The sequence below is a fragment of the Neolamprologus brichardi genome, chromosome 6 (genome assembly GCF_056152115.1).
Source record: "Neolamprologus brichardi isolate AB-2024 chromosome 6, ASM5615211v1, whole genome shotgun sequence".
In the NCBI taxonomy this organism is placed as follows: Eukaryota; Metazoa; Chordata; class Actinopteri; order Cichliformes; family Cichlidae; genus Neolamprologus; species Neolamprologus brichardi.
The window spans coordinates 31,874,412-31,893,851 of record NC_142109.1 but is presented as its reverse complement, the minus strand read 5'-3'; the positions used below and the strand labels follow the sequence as shown (position 1 = coordinate 31,893,851).

The 19,440-nt window shown below is 40.9% G+C and overlaps 2 protein-coding genes across 2 annotated transcripts; one reads left to right on the top strand and one right to left on the bottom strand.

The window, feature by feature from the left end:
- Positions 1-3: 3 nt before the first annotated feature.
- On the bottom strand, positions 4-9,050 carry cryba1l2 (crystallin, beta A1, like 2). Its single transcript, XM_035907692.2, has 6 exons — positions 8,978-9,050; positions 8,670-8,746; positions 8,461-8,579; positions 3,791-3,932; positions 3,427-3,569; positions 4-616 (listed from the first exon to the last, which is right to left on the bottom strand). Exons 2-6 carry the CDS (start codon positions 8,742-8,744, stop codon positions 469-471), a joined length of 627 nt encoding a protein of 208 aa, XP_035763585.2. The 5' UTR covers positions 8,745-8,746; positions 8,978-9,050; the 3' UTR covers positions 4-468.
- Positions 9,051-14,940: 5,890 nt separating this feature from the next.
- crybb1l2 (crystallin, beta B1, like 2) lies at positions 14,941-19,190 on the top strand. The gene is made up of 6 exons (XM_006790579.3): positions 14,941-15,019; positions 15,789-15,889; positions 16,311-16,429; positions 16,902-17,034; positions 17,145-17,287; positions 18,422-19,190. The coding sequence occupies exons 2-6, from the start codon at positions 15,794-15,796 to the stop codon at positions 18,591-18,593; spliced, it is 663 nt and encodes a 220-aa protein (XP_006790642.2). The 5' UTR covers positions 14,941-15,019; positions 15,789-15,793; the 3' UTR covers positions 18,594-19,190.
- Positions 19,191-19,440: the final 250 nt, after the last annotated feature.

The following is a 19,440-nucleotide window of genomic DNA, read 5'->3' as shown; positions in this document are numbered from 1 at the left end:
CATTCTCACTCTGATCTTTATTTTACATGTACCAAAAGAAAACCGTAGCTGGCATAGTGGTAGCAGTGGAGCAGGTAGTCCAGGGATTGAATCCACCGCCCGGCTGGGTCCCTTCTGCATGGAGTGTGCATGTTTTCCCTGTGTCTATGAGGTTTTCTTCAGGTTCTCATATTTGTGAAATTAGCTGAATGTTTGTCTTTCTATGTACCCGGCCTCTTGTCCCATGTAAGCTGGGATAGGCTCCAACCGTCCCGTGAGCCTGTATTGTGTAAACGGATGGATGGAAAACAACACACTTCATTTTTAAGAGCAACAAATACACGTGCTGGAATAAAGAGGTAGCTGCTACATCACTAATGGTTTGTGTCACAGAACTGTAGGTTAATGATTTGGGCCCCTAAATTTGAACACACAGGTGTTAGCCAGAGCCCAGGTTGTTCTGCCGCTGCTGTCCTGATCTGCCGCCTCTCAGTGCTTGATGCGTCTGATGGACTGGATCTTTGGAGTCTGACAGTGAGAGCCCCAGTTCCTCCAGTGCTGGTAATCGCCGCTGTGCCTCTCACACTCCATGATGTACTGCTGGCCTCTGTAGCCGGGGTACTCATAGCACACAAAGCTGTGGAAACGCAGAGGCAGGAGGAGGAGATTCATTAAGAACAGTCACTATGTGGATGACTAAATGAACGCAAACATATCTTTGATATTACTGCACAACTATATGATTTTAGCGATTAGTCAACAAATCTGTGACAGGCACATAACCGTATGCCAATTTTATTTGAGGGCTTGTTTTGATGAAAAATCGTCGTAAATAACAAATGTGTCATGACGAATTCAGTGGAAATGTGTAAACAAAAATATGTCATGTTAGCTGCTCTTTGAGGCTGTGAAACTCATAATAAATAACACCAAAGTCCGGCAGCTGATATGACAGGACACACCAGAAATGTGAGAGGTTGTCACATCGGCACACGAGCCGCTACCCTGATAAACAGACCGTGTAGACCCTTCATATTTTAGCATGCTCATTAAAATGTTTTTTTTTTATTTTGCAGACATTCTGTCATAAAGAAAAGAACGGATGCCAGGCTGAAGATGATAATAAAAAGATATTGCACTTCACCCCAGGGGAAACATGGACATCTAGAAAAGACTGAATGTCACGCTACAGGCTGAGATATTTCCCAGTTGGCCAAAGCAGTTGCCTGATTCACACGACCGTCTATACGTGACAGCGCAAATGTTTGACACAATCAGACCAGATGCTAGAGAGTTTATCACCTGCCCGTCGCGGTTAGGGATGTTTTTGTGTTCAGAAAGTTTTACTTCCTTTTTGTTAGTTCTTCCACATTTGTAACGATCTGCCCCGCCCACATTAGCATCATCTGTGTTTACCTAGTCGAACCTGCTTCTCATCAGCTAATTACTTACTTCTGCGCACTCAGACTTTGCAGCGTTCTGCAGCTAGTATTTCTCACTTTTTCTTCTTTGTTTTTGCCCGTTTGTTGCTTTGTTGACTGACTTCCGGCTACTGTACGATCTAAGCTCGGATTATTTATTTACTCTACAGTCTCCTCTCTTCTGAGTTGTTGCACTCTTAACTCCCTAGTACACTGCTCAGAGTGTGCATCGGCGAGCATCTTCACCTAAACATCACTGACAGCACTGCTGACGCAAAGCATCTCCTGCTCTGCAATCCACGTGTCAAAAAGATAACTTGGAACAGAGCCTCAGTTTTATTCTCTCAACCTTTTGTTGAAGCTCATGTGTGAATAGAGCACTAAGCGTGTATTTTAAAATAAAAATATGTCTCCTAGAAGAGAATAAAGTCTTGCTCGGAACGTTGACAGTGAAGCCTTTTTCACACATGGATTTAAGACATATTTGCAATTGGGGCTTAATTTTAAAGTAATGTCAATTCAACATGATGTGACACAACACGATCATGAATTTATTAGCTACAATTTTAATAGTGCTGTAGTTCATGATCTCAGATGTAACTGTGATCAACTGTATCGAAAGAAAACTTTGTTTTTTAACCCAGCGGTCCCTAACCCCCGGGCCTCGGACCTGTACCGGTCCATGAGTCGTTTGGTACCGGGCCGCGAGAGTTGAGGCTCAGATGGGAAATCGATGGTTTTCAGGGTTTGTATCGGTTTTCAGTGTTATTTTGTTATCGTTTTGACCGTTAACTTGGTTTTCCTGGGTCTTTTCACGTGTGTTATGAATACAGCTTTTTTTCGGTACTAGTTTTATTTTGTTGTATTTATCCGCGACACCTTAAAGGCCGGTCCGTGAAAATATTGTCGGGCATAAACCGGTCCGTGGCGCAAAAAAGGTTGGGGACCGCTGTTTTAAATTACACAGAAAAGTTGAAGGACAGAAGCTTTGGTCACATAGCTGACCTCCTTAAATCACTGAAACAACCTATTAAAACAAAATATTCTTTTTTTTAAAAAAATACGAGGTAAAAACACTTGGTCTTTGTAAGACCTGCAGCCTCTTCTCTCTCCTCTCCAGTGCATTTTAGTAACTGACACAATTTTCAGTACTGACATCTGAGATCATTTCTAGGTCACAGTCAGAAGGTGGAGACGAGACGAGGAGGCACAAATTAAAGATATAATGTACATCCATCCATTCGCTTCCGCTTATCCTTTTCAGGGTCGCGGGGGGCGCTGGAGCCTATCCCAGCTGTCATAGGGCGAGAGGCGGGGTACACCCTGGACAGGTCGCCAGTCTGTCACAGGGCCAACACACAGGAACAGACAACCATTCGCACTCACATTCATTCGCACATTCACACCTAGTGGCAATTTGGAGTATCCAATTAACCTATCCCCACAAGCTGCATGTCTTTGGACGGTGGGAGGAAGCCGGAGTACCCGGAGACCCACACAAACACGGGGAGAACATGCAAACTCCACACAGAAAGACCTGATGGTGCAATTGAACTCAGGACCTTCTTGCTGTGCGGCAACAGTGCTAACCACCGTGCCACCCATATAATGTACAGTCAGGCCCATTTGAGAGTTTAGCAGATAATCTGGTGACATGGTGGATCATGTGACCTACCTCCTGCATATCCTCAAAACAAATTGAGCATTTCGAGTTGAGAGAAAATACCACACAAGAAAAGTCATGTAAGAAAGAACGACTCTAGACGTTTCAGGAGTGTGAAAGTGACTTGAGCATGTAAATCAGGGTGTGTTTTTAGTCTCAGTTCTTAATGGATTTTACTCTCCTCTATCTATGCAGCCGCTTTCAAATCAGTTTTATTTACTCCCCAAAGTATTTTATATTGTGATGGAAACATTATGAAGAGATGCCCAATGTGCAAGCACTTGGAGAGCAAGCATCTTTGAAGCCACTCATGTTGGCTTTTACTTAAACTTGACGATTTACGGAGGAACGTGTCCGACTTACGCGCCACACTGCACATGCATGGAGCCCACCTCGGGCATGAACCAGCCCATGGCCTCCAGCGAGGGGTAGTCGTCACACAGCTCGGTGCAACGCCCCATGAAGTTTTCCCTCTCAAAGATCATCATACGGCTGCTGTGGTGAGACTTTGGAAATAGAGAAAAAGAAACAGACTAATGTTAGCGCAGAGGGAGCACAGATTTAGCTCTGAGCTGTCTCATTTCTATTTTTGAGCTGTCTCAGTCACCCGCTGTGTGGCTCACTGCACCTTCTGTCACTCACTATCATCATCTCTCTCACTCCTGCTTATCTTGTACCCTTTCATTTTTGCATCCCCCAACCCTTTCCTCCCTCTGCTGCTACTCACGGCACAGTAGATGGGGCGGAATGACATGAAGCGCTCGTTGTGGTAGGACAGAGAGCCGCTGTAGGCGTCCCAGTTGGGGTACTCGCCCCTCTCCAGGATGAACTGTTGGCCTTGGAAATCATGGTGCTCAAAACCCACCCAGCTGGAAAAAAAAGAGTGGCAGAGGTAAAAATATCAGAGCAAAAACGGTAATCAGCACAGTTTGAAATCAGTCTGAACATAAATCAGACAAGTGACATCTGACAGGATGAGAGGGCCTGCTCGTCAGCCTCATGAGTGCTGATGCATCATGTCGTAAGCAGTGAGTGTCCTATTTTGGATTTTTCTTTTCTGTTTTTTTGCACACACGCAAAATTAAAAACAGAATTCTCGAACTCATATTTACAACCAACACGTTCAGCCATCATCAGCGGCTTATGTAACTTTCCCACGATGAGTTATCAGCCATTAACAAGACTTAATGTGGAGCAAGAATGCGTTAATACGTACTAATTCAGAGAGATCTGAATGTTTGATATGTTTGAACTTCAAAAACACCGGGGATAAAATTGTTGTGCAGTCCCACATGTCATCCTATTCCTACAAGACAAAGGACCAAAAAGTGAAAAACAATCCTGAAAGTGTTTTTTCCCCACCAAATGATGTCTGAGAAAGAAGAAGTTGTGAATAAAAGACTGCCTGTCTTGAGTCTGACTCACATACATTTTTTAAAGACAATGGAGTGAACGTCACACAATGCACTGCACCTTCAGTTTTTTTTATTGACCAAACAGCTGTCAGTGTTTTTTCCTACCTGCTCTGAAATGGGATTTTGTACCCAAATCAACACTTCATAAAAAACGTTTAACTCGAACGTATCAACAAACTAAACCAAACTTTTCCCCCCAGTGTTCAGATAATGTTCAGTAAATGTATCTGAAAGAATGTATATCAACACAGATAAAAGAGGAAGTAATCAAGCTACAATGTTTGATGGTATTTTTACTCTCCTGTAGTTCATTTTAAATAGTCTAAAAATTTGGATCACTGCTCTACAATCTTCTTCTTTCAGCTATTTCAGAGGTTGCTAGGGACAGCGGATCATCTGCCTCCGTCTCCCCCTGACACTAGCATCCTCTTCTGTTACACCGACCCCATATGTCCTCCTTCAATACATCTACAAACTTTCTCTGTGGTCTTCCTCGCTTCTCCTGCCTGGCAGTTCCATTTTTAACATCCTTTAGCCCTCCTCTGCACATGTCAACATGGCCTCAGCCTTGGCTCTCTACATCCTCGGTTATATTCATTTCAGATCCTGTCCTTCCTGGTCACTCCCAACAAAAATATAAGCATCTTCAGCTCTGCCGCCTCCAGCTCAGGCAGATATAGTTCTCTTCTGTGCTTACTGCACCGCTGCAACACAATGTTTTTAAAAAGTATCTATTTGTAATTAAATTAGTCTTAGATAAAAATTGCAACCAAAATCTGAGTTGTGTCCACACAATAAAACTGGCAAACAATTTTTGAGGAGTATTTTTGATAGAAACACTTAAGTGAACTTTACTTGACCCTCCCCAGGTCAGCCGTGAGAGTTCGAGATGTCTTGACTTTTTGAGGCGCTGTCACATTGCCCATTTTTCAATAGTCTGTGCCTTTTGATAAAAGTGACCAGCGGGGACTATTGTTTATGTGACTTGATTTAATAGAATCATTTTCTGATTGGTCGACATGGTCAATTTTCCATCAATAGGAAAGGTTTTTTTTGTTTTTGTTTGCAAGCAGAGAGTGCTTCTGGGTGCTTTCCTTAGAAAACACAGTTTTACTGTTTCTTCCTGCAGTAAACATAGTGATAGTATTCAGGAAAAAACATCGCATATATTTTTTTTATCATGACTCTGGTTTTACGTGGCCTATCAACGCAATTTAAAAACTGGTATATAGTTTTAAGTCCCCACTTTTGTTCCCACAAAATAGTAACACATTTGCACAGAGGAAGGGAGTACAAATAGCTGACACTGCACTGTTAGTGAAAAGCAGTGCTCGCCATCTTTTACTTTTCAGTGTGTTTTTCCACTGATAAGATAAAACTGGCGAAAGCAGCATGTGTTTGGAGAATCACTACTCTGGCAGGCTTTACACACCATGACTAAGGCCTGGGCGGTTACGTATGAGGATGCAAGCAGCAACGATTTGGTCCTAAGTGCGTCAGACACAAGTTTGCTCTTACACTCAGCGTTAAGAATAAATACATGCATAAATGTCCCAGAGCGTTACATTTGGTGCTCTGCTCCTAAATTAAGAGAAGTCCAAAGACTTTCTGACCCTGTGAGACGTCACCAGCAGACAGCTGCATTATTTACACAGGAAGGGACTACATTTCCTTTAGGAATCACAACTTGACTTCACAGTTCAAGTTGTGAGTCTGATAAAACTTTCTGACACATTTCTATACATTTTAGGAACAAATATGTGGGTCACATTAAAGTCCTTAAGAATATATGATCAAAATGAGCTTCTTGTTATGTTTTACATAAACACAAACAAATCTGCAAATGACGGAAATGTCACACACGTTCATGCTCAACCAAGAACACAATGTTTGAATCCACGAGTCAGGATGGTGAGGGCTACTGATTACTCCTGGGCTGGCTGAGTTTAAATGTATCATGACAGTGTAAAACTATTTAAACCTGTAAAGTGTCCTTTAAAGTGGAAAATGAAAAGTGGAGCAGTCCTTTTAATGATGATAAAACAACAGGAGCTACTGATTGAATGTGTGGCTCTGCTCAGTTTTTCAGAACTTTACAGCTAATTTTAGCCCAGTATTCAACGGCATGTTGCAAATGTACATTTGTGCTTAACTATCAATATTTTCTTTTGCAATAAAGGCTTTAAAAACACCCATTAGCAGCTAGCTAGTGAAAGTGAGAGCTAGGTAAGACGAAAAACAGCTACAAGGAATTTGAAAGATTTGAAATACGTCACTCTTTTTTCAGATGGAGGGGAAAAAAGTTATTAATCACATTTATAAGTGAACAGTTCACCCAAAATCAAATGAAGTCTTAAAAAAAGCCCAAAATATCCACAAACCTTGTTGTGAACAGTTCTTGTCTGTCCACTGCCACCGCTAACCTCACCGCGCAGAAGAAAGAGTCTCTATCCTGACAGTGTGAAAGGAGGGTGTCCCCCTTCAGCTGTGTTAATGTTAGCTAGCTGCACCCACTTGTGGCTGTTGAATAAGGAAAATATGTCCTACATAAAATCTTTCAGAACAAAATTGCTTGTGGCTTTTGTTTTGTTTGTGTTTGGGTCATGATTTCTGGAAGGGCCCATTGCTCCTGTCCGCAGAACAGTCCAGTGCATTTTCTGGAGCTTTGGACAAAGCAAGCATCTCATTTCATTATAATTAAAAGAAAAATCATGTACATGCACACAGAGCGTCACAGGCAAGAGGATAATTTTAAAATGTAATTTAAATAGACGATTCCTTTACAACTTCTGTAGTTGGTTATTTAATGGTTTATGATGGTTGGGTAGTCAGCACCTTCATCTTTTTGTTGCTGAAAATTAGCACGATGTTTTGATACCAAAAGAAGAAGAAATATAAACTCACATAAATAGAAATACTCTGCTCAAGTACTTCAAAGCAGGTACTCAACTTACTTCTCACCACGGATAACTCCAAACTCTACAACAGGGATGTCAAACTTGTTTTACATACACTTTGATCTTAAGTGGGCCGGACCAGTGGAGGACACTGAACTAAATATTTAATCCCTGAGATGAACTAATGTAGAATTAAAGAAATAAAATTGCAATTGCAACAGTACGTCTCAGTTTTTCCATAATCAATGTGTAAAATTACTGTAAAAGTTCTGGTAGCTCATTAACTAGACTAGTTTTCATTAATTCACACTTTTAATGAAGTTTTACAGTAGATAATATTTTATTGCCTGTTAATTCACTACTTTGTAGTACGAAGGACAACGGAGGAGGTCTTTATGAATAGAAGAAGCTGTAAAACCTATGAAAATACAGTAAAAAGTTTATAATCTGCACAGTCCTTCACATTTTTTAAAGCTGTCCAGTGTACCCGTCCTTGGTCTGTTGATTAGGGCCCCCAAGGCTTATGTTTGACATCCCTGCTCTAAAATATCTAAACTCATTAAGAAATTTAAATATCTGAGTAACACAAAAGTGTTTCCAGTCCAGTAAAGCTTCACGAAAGGTTATTATAACAGCACTGGTAGATGATATCATTTTTTTTTAAAGCTACTCTAAACAGATAGTTCTTTCTAAAAGCATCATCTTTATCCGAGAGATCCTGACACTGACCTTCACATACAAGCAATGAAAAAAAAGGTGCACAGCAAGCTATAAAAATAAAACCCCTCATGTGGCCTTAAAGAATGAATGATGAGGGATGTATAACAGCATTTAAAGCCAGAAATGGTGAAAGCAATTTGAATGTCTTTAAAATAAAAGACTCCTTTTCACCCCCCATTACTGCCTTGGTGTGTGGACCCTACATGTAGGATGCAGTGGCCTTCGTGGTGGCATGTTTGGTAGTGGGTGCCTCATTCTCTAACCTTGTATCACAGAAACACAATTACATAAACACACACTCACACACACACACACACAGTCAGCTGTCCACAGAGACTTGCAGGCGTACAGGCTGTGTGACTCACGCTCCACTCTCCACTCGGATGGAGCGGATGTTGTCCATACCACAGTTGTGGATGTTGCAGCACTCAGAAGTGAACTCCAGACACTTGCCCTGGAAATGCTCCTGCTCAAACACAGTCACCTGCGCACGGGGGGAGACACGGAGAATGGATGAAGCTGGGCATGTCTACACTTTACATTCATGAGTGTAAATAAAAAGTGTTGAATTCACCTTAAAGAAAGGAGCAGTGTCCATTCTTGGGAACATCATAGGTGAGGTCATGTGGGCTCTAACGACTCTATTCATTTCTAGAGTAAAGAGAGATAAAGAGCATGAATGAGAATATGTACAAGCATTAAAATGCAGCATGTCTGGAGTAGTTTTAAAAATCACAGCAACAGTTTCTGTTTGAGATTTCTTTCTGTATAAATTTAACCTCCACCTTCTCATATCTGCAATAGGACCAATCAGGCCCGTTTAATCAATTAAACCACCCCCGTGGGAAAGTTTTGAAACAGGAAATTTCCGGGTCATCTTACCTGGATGCGCTGCTGACACTCCTCACACTCTAAATGCTGTTTGCATAGACTTTGGTCTGAACCTGGAGGTTCTATTTTATACTGGCGTTCACGCGGGACGCTCATGCTCGTTAGTGTGCGCGTGCCACCCTTCTTTTCCAATGACGTGAAAGCGGTGAGTGTTTGAAGTAGGACAGGAACATGACCGATGTCTTCCGGCTAAATTCTTCAAAATTAAAGTACAGCACTAGCTCTTTATACTCTTAGACAATAATAATAATAATAATAATAATAATAATAATAATAATTTTATATATATATATATATATATATATATATATATATATATATAAAATTATTATTATTATTTTCTATCAGCTTGTCACAGAGAAGCTAACCTGCCGACATATTCGATTACATTTTTAAGTCCTCAAGTTAGTGTTGTTTTTATTCCTGCTTGTTTATTCTGATTCAAACAAATTTACAACTTACTGAATCACTTTCACAGCATCAGCAGCAAGCATTCTGAAGTCATCAGCTTTAAGTTCTGAGATTAGTAAATTTTGATTATAGAAGATAAATAAAATAATCACTTCGCAAATATTGAGTGTATTTTATATATTAATCATATCGACGCCTAATATGTGGAGCCCCTCAACATTTATTTTGAAGGTAGCTTGAGGAAAACTTCCGGTAAGTGTGGGAAAATTGCCGCAGGTGAGACAACGATCGCTCCTGGGGTCGTGCGTAAAAACGGTTTGTGCACGCGCAACTGCGAATTTACGCACGGGCTCAGTGCTCGCGTTCCAGGTCCCCCACACGCCCACCCCCTTACCTCCCTCTCTCTTTCTCTCTCTCTTTGTAACCCTATGGGGCCTGTCGACTCAGCAGATCATATAGAGCGCAGTCACAGAGATGCGGGCGATGAATGCGTGGCTGTTTTTAGTCTATTCGTATAGGTCAGCAGTGCCATCGTATAGAGCAACAATGGCCGGGGCTATAGGCAGAGAATGAGGAGGATTTGGAGAGTCATCCGGGGAGTCTGTTTAAATGGTGGCTTCCAAAAGTGGAGGAAATTGGGATCGAATAATTAAATTCAATACGTTATGGATAACTGTTAATTAATAATACATGTTATATAGATTCTATAAAAGAAAGCGTAAAAGTTGTGAAAAAATACAAGGAAAGTCGTTTTGACATCACTGCGAGCCTTTGACATTTTGACCCTTCAGTTGTTTTAAACGTAGGACTGCAGTCACCACAGCAACATCCACCTCCTTCGGTCAGCCCCTCGCTGCTTGACATTTCATCAACAGAGCCTCAAATTCTCCTTAACGTGTTTAACATCACACAGGCAAACACACACAAAACACACACATGAAAAGGCAGTGGCTAACTCAAAGACCTCTAAGTCACGACTCCCAGCTTTTTATCCTGCTGTGCTCTAAAAAAATATACTCACACTGTGTGGATTTGTCCAGAAGAAACATGTCTTGGACAAAGTGCTTCGATCTGCTGTTTTACATGAAAGACATGAATGAGGCTGGACAGAGGTTTCATTTGGGTGTTGGAGAGAGAAAGCATTAAGCAGACCTTTGGGGGGAAAAAACATGAAATCTGATACTTGTTACTGTTAGCAGAAGGGGTTTTACAAAAGTATCAAGTCTTGTTTTCAGAGGCTCAAACTAATTGGACAAAAATATTTTAAATGTAATTATTATTTTTAATACCTGGATTGGCAGTCAGCGACTACCTGACATTTAAAACCCATCTAGATCACGAAATTTTGCGTGTCCTCCAGTGAGATGCTCTGCTAGGCTGCAGCTGCCCTCAGTTGCTGCTGTGTTGTGGGCTTCTCTGCCTTCAGTGACTGAAAAGCATGTTTTATTGGGCTGAGATCAAGTGACAATCTTGCACTTTTCAATATCAACTTTGCACTGTCTGATCAGCTCTGTACACTTCAGATTTCATCCAACTACTTCTGTCAATGTCAACAGTCAATAAACACCAGTGGCCCACTTCAACTAGCAGCCATACGTGGCCACGGCACAGCATTGCCTCCACCGTCTTTTCTCTTCTAATACATATATACATACATACATACATATACACACACACATATATATATATATATATATATATATATGTATATATATATATATATATATATATATGTGTGTGTATATATATATGTATATACACACACATATATATACACACACATATATATATACACACACATATATATATATATATATACATATATATATATATATATATATATATATATATATATATATATATATGTGTGTGTATATATATGTGTGTGTATATATATGTGTGTGTATATATATATACCCAACCATCTGAAACAAAAATATGTTTAGGTTTCATGTTTTAAGCAACAAGGACAGATGGTGTTGTCTGCTGTACACACTGTAAAGACCTTTGAGGTATATTTGGCAATAGTGAAATTATAGAAATAACTATACAAACTAAGTCGACTCACAACTATAATTAACTAAACTTTCATTTCACTGATACACATATGAGAAGTTTTTTCAGTGCTGTGCTGTAAATGTCAGCTTCACAAATTATATGATGAAAAATAGACACATAGAGGGTTCAGTGGATGGTTTTTCAGTCATTGTAGAAATTGTTGTAAAAGCTCCAGGTGAAGGGGATGAAACTGGATTTGAGTCATTTAGCAAAATGGGCTGTCTTTGTTAAACACGGGATATAAAAACAAGCCTATGTATGAAAAGTAAAGCATACAATGTCATTAAAGGCAAAGCTAATGTGGCATATTTTTCCCCAAGTGAGAAAAATCAATCAAAGCAGTATTCAGCCATTATTCACAGTATTTCACATTTGTGAAGATGCATCTGCTGTGCTCCACATATCAATCAATGGGCTCTTTGAAGAGGCTCTTTTATCAAAGCACATGGAAAATGTCACAGTTTTGTTGGCTATTTTATTATTCGATGCCAGATCTACTAAAACATGTTAGTACTCATGCCTTGCATGTATGATCTGACTTTATATTGTATAAAGACTGCCTCTTGTATAAATACTGCATAGTATTTGAAGTTGTGTTAGGTTGTTAAAGAGATTTATGCTGAAAAATGCATTAATTTCCTGCTTTAAAATGTAACGGGAATTTTATTATATACACAACTGCTTGTATGTTTACGGCCAGTTGGACATGGCTCTGTTTTTTGAAAGAAGTCAGTTTGCTTTCATCTATTATAATATGTCACTATTCAGAAGGTTTGTAAATAATAATTAATGGAATCAATAATCATAGCTTGTAACTTAAATTTAATGAAACATACACAGGTATATTTTCAGCAGCCATCGCTTCTGTGTTCCAACAGCACACTGTGTTATCTAAAATAAGTTTATTATGCTAACAGAAAAACTGGTCATCCGAACAAAATTTTCAAATAATTTCAGAACAGCTGGAAATAGTTTATCCAATTACAAAAACAACGCATTGGACTATTGGATTACATGAACCATCTTATGGGTTTAAATATAATAAAATAAAGATTCTTGAAGAATCTTGATCTAGGTTATGAAGGGTATTGTATGCAGGAAGTTAAAAAAGGAAAATATCATACAACAGAGTGTACAACTTTGTTCAGAAAACATTAAAGCTTTCTCTAACCAGAACAGAAACAAAACAATTGAATCTGCATCTTTAGCTTAAGGAACAGACGCATAACAGGTGGTTAAATTAAATGTGTTCCCAGCTGTGATTGGGAGGAAGGCGAGGTAAAGACAGGTCACCAGTCCATCACAGGAGCAACTCAGAGACACAGATAACAGTCACACCTATGGTGAAATATAATCGCCAGTTTAGGGATGCAACGATACCAATTTTTTCAAACCGATACGATACCGATACTTCGATCTGAGTACTTGCTGATACAGAGTACAAAAAAACGATACTTCTACCACACACACACAAATGCAATGAATTGGAAGACAGGTTTTATTTTATTCTCTGCCGATAAAAAATAAAATCTTAATAAAAATGACCACAAAAAAATTTCAAGTGAAAAATAAGCACTTCTGTTAAATTACTGCAGAGTCTCCACATTGTAATTTTACAAAATATCACTGAACTATTGGCACTGTCTCGAGCTTTCAGAATAATAAATAAACATATGCAAACAAACAAACAAATTCTTTTTTTGTTTTATTCCAAACAAACATGTTTGGAATAAAATAAATACAAATTAGGTTTGCGAATAAATTAAACTTTTAAATTAGTGTCCATATTGTAAACAAACAAACAAAATAATTATTATAAAATAAATAATAAATAAAATAATAATTGGCCCCCTAGTGGCCAATCTAAAAAACGGCAACAGAAATGACAAGCCACCCTCTGATTAATGAAATAAGTTGGTATCGGTTAACTTTTACGAGTATGAGTACACACACATTTTACAGTATCGGCCCCGATACCGGTATCGGTGCATCCCTACGCCAGTTAATGTAACATGCATGTCTTTAGACTCTAGGAGGAACCTGTAGCACCCAGAGAGAACCTATAAAGGTGCAGCGAGAACATGCAAACTTCACACAGAAAGACTCCGGCTGGTTCAGGCGACATTGCTAACCACTGCACCACCCAGACCTAGAATTTATTTTCACTTTTGCTTATAGAAATTGTTTTCTGTCCATCTGTCTCCGACATGTCTTTGGAGTGTGGGAAGACACCTACATGCAATACCCCAATCAGTTTAAAACCAGAACCAGCTAACAGCAAAGAGGTAAAAGTGCTGACCCCTCCACGGCTCTGCTAAATCCATTTTCATGTGTATTATTGTGCTGTTTCCTGCTTCCCTTGTTTTTCTCCTTCAAGAGACTCTCTGCAGTCCTCAGCCACTTCACTGGGTCTGATTCACTCCTGCATCACTTCCTCCACTGACCTTTCAACGATGCTTAATTGAGCGTAATGATTTGAGCAAATTCAAGTTTCAAAATTAATAAGTCTGAACGTTGAATTGAAGACATGAATGGTTTTACCTGAATGCTCACAATCTCACGTGGCACTCAGCTGCACCTCCTATTTCCCTCCTGTCGTCATCTGAAGCGTTGATGAAGCACAACACGTGACCTCAACTGCTACAACTACGACTGTTTTGCTTGTTCTCTTGAAATAAACATCTCAAACACTTTTTACATTTTCCAGCTAACACTCACTGTAATATTTTACTGACCCATACAGGGAAAAAAGGCAAAGCTTTGATATAAAAGCCTTCTCCTACTGAGATGAACAGAGACAGAATCAGATTATTGTCCATGCAAACCTTGAACCTCTTTGCTCACCCTGAGGTGCAGGCACTGGACCGTTATTGCTTCTCACAGCTTATTGTTTTTCCTGTTATTGTTTTTCCCAGCGCCTCTTTTTTTATAGTACTGAAGGGAACAGGAGGGAATGATTTTGCAATAGGCTCATTAATGTGAACCTGGTCAGCTTGGCTGTCATTACACTGAAACTTTAAGGGCGTAGAACAGTGCATTATCTCACGTTACTCCAGCTGGACTGTCTTTTCTTTCACTCGGTGCACGAGTTCATACAATGAGCAAGCTTTTATAAGGTTGCTTTGTCTTTTGTTAACCTATCAAAATGTAGCAGATCACTGACGAGGAGAAAAAAAATGTATTTGATTTCATTTGAAATTCAAAATTCTCAAAATTTGCTTGTTTTAGCATTTGGCTAAAACAAAAGTCGATCCTGATTATATCTCCAGATGCGGTTAAGTCATCTGAGGTCGAACATATGTTGATATATCTGAGTTTTTCATATTTTCTTCCTCATATTATTTCAACCATATGCTCTGTCTCTCTTTCTGCCTGTCTCTCTCTCTTTGATGATGGGGGTATTTCTATTCTGTGGGGGCTGTGAGCTCAGCGAGTTTGTTTCTGTGTCTATAATCCCCTCTCTCTGAGCGCCAGCGTATAAAAGCGACGAGGGGCCCCGCGCACTCTCACACAGACCACCAGTCTCAGGCCTGAGTCTACTCCTTTACGCACACACAGCCACAGGTAAGACAGTGGACAAACATACAGAACAGAAAGATAGAAACGTTTCACTAACCCAGGGGACAATCTAGGAAGCTAATTATAACTGAAGTCAAATGTTGGCGAAAATGTGATTTTTCTTTTGTACGCAGCCAGCAGCTGTCAGTAAACGCACTTGGGCATATTCAGGAAAAAGCACCGGAGTTTAGAAACTAATGTTTACATTTTAAATTCCAATGGAGATCTGGGAATCAAGCTGGTTTCACAAATGCAGCATTGAAAGTGCAACATTTCAGACTCAGAGCCAAGAAAAGCTTCAACCTACTAAAATCTGCTTTTGATTAGTGTTTTTTTTAAGCTTTTGTTGTGAAGTAGATGTTAGTTGTGTAAAGGTTTTTGGGACATTTTCTGATTGGTTCTTTTAATGCTGATTACTTCAACACACGTGCCAGCTTTGTAAATGCAGCATGCTTAGAAACTGTACAGAAATGACTCAGGATGTATGAATCTTTGAACCTTCTGAGCTGAGGGCATTCATTTTTTCTAACAGGAAGGTAAAAATAACCAATGTATAAAGAAAAGAGTCTGTAAAGAACGACCCTCATTTTTGCTATTTTTGGTCATTCCTAATTCAACTTCAACAGGATCAGATGAACATGTGAAAGCTAAAGGTCTTGTTTCCTGAATAACAAATCATTAGACCCTATTCTCAAGTAAAGAATTTTTGTACAACCTCTTAGTGTGACAGTAAAAGTCAAACTAGAGCTATAACAGCTTCTTTTTTTTATCCCAGTCATCATGTCTGCTGGAGGAGAGAAATCCAAGTCTGCTTCCCAGACTGATGGGAAAGCAGCTCAGACCAAGACGTCTGAGATGGGCTTAACATCTTACAAGGTACAGTACACACACATACACACACACACACACACACACACACACACACACACACACACACACACACACACACACATGTAAAACAGATGATTAAACATCACAAATACAGCATACAGCATTTTTCACACAGGGGGAAGCAGCTGGCCTCACACCACTGTAACACTTTACCTTGTGAGCTGACGTCTGTTAGCGCGACCTGCCGGTTCTTATAGCTCTTTGAGGGGGTGGCTGACAACTATAACTGACAGAAAAAACCCCCCAGTGTGTTAAATCACTGTGGCGCTAGCTGTCATAACAACATTGGCACTTCATCTTTATCTCCCCGTGTCACACTTCCTGCTTCATATATCTTCCCATGAATCTGAACCTACCTCAGTGACCTCCACTCCTATTTTCTTTGCTCCCCACTGCAATCGTTCAGATGTGCGTTTACGACCAGGAGAATTTCCAGGGCCGCTGTATTGAGATCAACGGCGAGTGCATGAACGTGTGTGACTTGAGCATGGACAAGGTGCGCTCCCTGCGTGTCGACTGTGGGCCGTAAGTATTCCGATTGCGTGCTGTGACACGTATACACCCACATGTACTAGTGTCGTACCCAGCAGCACCCACACTCCTCTAAGAGAAGAGCAGGTGATTTAACAGCTACACTCCACCATTATGCGACATTTCCCCACTTTGCATTTGGCATTATGCAGATGCTTTTATCCCGGGTGATTTTGCAGAGAGTACAGCAATGGAGAGAACTTTGGCTGCTAACATAATAAAGCACACAAAGCACCAGTGATGGAAGTATGCATAAGCAAGGAGATAAGGAGTAGTGCAACAAGGGACAAATTTAAAAATCAAAGCAGCAGAGGCCAAGATGCTCTAAGATTTTTACAAGCTGCACACTCCTCAAGAGGAGTCAGCTCATTCATTTAAGTGTGATCAGTGAGCTGACTCTTCTTGAGGGACGTTCAATGATCACTCTCCTTCCTCTTCTTCCTCTTGACCTTTTCCCCGTCCTCAGCTTCGTGGGTTTTGAGCAGATGAACTTCTGTGGAGAAACGTTCATCTTGGAGAAGGGCGAGTACCCCCGGTGGGACTCTTGGAGCAACTGCCAGAAGAATGACTACCTGCTGTCCTTCAGGCCTGTCCGCATGGTGAGTCCTATGTTCCAGCCACTCAACTGGTGGAAGTTTGCTCTACTTTTATTTGCCTTCTTTACATCCTTATTCTCTTTTCCTCCTTCCTCGTGCTCGCCACCTCGCAGGATCCCGAGAAGCACAAGATATGCCTGTATGAGGTTGGAGAGTTCAAGGGCCGCAAGATGGAAATCATGGATGATGACGTTCCCAGCCTGTTTTCCTATGGTTTCACTGACAGGGTGGGCAGCATCATGGTCAGCTGTGGAACGTGAGTAGTTTGTGAAATCACAACTTCTTATTGCATTTTTCCAAAGAGTTAAATGAGTAGAATAATACCACTCTGTAGTGTGCTAAATATGAGGCTAAAGCCAACATCCAGCTAGCTTAACTTTGCATAAAGACTGGAAACAGGGCTTAAGCTAACCTGGATCTTTTTGAAAGTAATAGTCAGCTTAACAGCACATGCAAAGCTCACAAATTAACTTGCTATATGCTATATGATTCCAACAAAACCATGAAACATTGGTATAAAACAAGAGTTTGTAGTTGTGGGCCTGATTTGGGTGCAGCAAGCTTGCAAAGCACCCCATAAAACTCAGCTTTCATGAAGTTTTTACACTTCCTATTCTTTTAGAATTCAATAAACAACGTATAACATCTTAATTAGCGAACCTTAACAGTGTGGGGGGGTTTTTTGCAAGTGTGAAAGACCAAGGCTTGAACTGTTTCAAGCCCCAAATATGAGCGCTATCAGCCTTGTGAACAAACAGAAATCTAGAAGACCTGCATTTTCTTTAAGGCTGACTGTGAAGCTGTAACTCTGCTACCATTTCCAGCCTTCTGGTTGATAAATCATGCATTTTTCAGCAGCACTGACCACAAACACCACACTCTGCTTTTGCAACAGCTGCGTCAAAAAAAAGTCCAGCTCCTTGTACCGTTTCTACATCGGTGGCGTCATTCTTAAACTGACAGAAACAGCACTCTGTCTGGGAATGTGCTCAGGAATAGAGGCTTTTTCATCAGCAGCTACACGAGGGTGTCACGAACGTCAGCAGCTCCGTGTCTCTGTCTGCGCTCCCAGAGGCGTGGCAGGCAGCGTACACTGTTGTTTTATCTGCTGGGATTACTTTATTTGGACTGCTACCCGCAGTCTCCAAACACGCAGCTGGAAGGCAGATGAAGCACGATAAACAGATCGATGACATCATTTGTTCGATGTTTACTCTCTCTAAATTATTAGCATGTGTCCTTCTAGCATCTTTCATCACGTTTCTCACTTGTCTGCTGCTTCTGTTTCACCTTTGCTGCCTCACATTTTCTCCGCTGAGCAGTCCAACCTTGTAATCCCTCTCTATTTATTCCCTATCCTTGCCTCTCTTCTCCCTTTTTCTCTCCTCAGTTGGGTGGGTTACCAGTTCCCCGGCTACCGTGGCAGCCAGTTTCTGCTGGAGAAGGGTGATTACAGGCATTTCAATGAGTTTGGTGCCCGCTGCCCCCAGATGCAGTCCATTAGGCGCATTCGTGACATGCAGTGGCACCCACACGGCTGCTACACCATGTCCTCCAAGTGAAACCCACCGAGGGCGAGGAAGAGAGGGACTGGAGGAGAGGCGGAGGCCGAAGGCGGGCACAGAGATGGAGGTGGAGGAGGAAGAGCAAAGAAGGAGAGGAGGAGGGAGAGGGTGTAATAATGTTTCCTCTGTCCTTAAATCTCTTGACGGTTTGAGTGCAGGATGGGGGGAGTACATTAGGTTGTTATTTATAGTTGTAATTTAGCGGCCAATGAAAAGTTACTCAAAGTTTAGGAGGAGATAATTACGCTAACCACAGAGACTCCTTTTGACAATAAATGCTCTCTCCATTTTTGTTCTTCCTCTCTCGCTGTCTCCGTTTGTCAGCCTCTGGCTCCCCACTCTCCTCTCTCTCCTCCCCTCCCTCCCTCCCTCCCCTCACATATATTATTCCACATCTCACCAACGTCAGCGCTCGCTCGACCCGTCAGAGCCTGACTGAAGGGGTACCAGCGTAGATTTCTGTTTGTTTGTGTGAAGGGGGCACTGAGACAGAAGAAAACAACCACAGAGACAAATGGCGGTGACTGCTCTTTGCTCAGATCCTGCTACCACACCAGCCTTAAACCCCAATAAATCATCTCACTACCTGCTTTACTTGGAATGACATTTTATTCAACAGAATTTCATATATATTTAGCAAATGCACAAAAACAACTGAACCCACCATGAAACCCTGTTATGTTTAGTAAAAACAGATCCTCAAATTAAAGCTGCTACAATCAATATTTTTTCGCCGTCTACAGAGGGAGCAACACCCCACAGCAGAATCAGCTGAGTCAGTCATTGTCTACAACTCTGTGGAGCCTTAAAGCACTCTCATGGCTATCATGGAACTATTTATCAT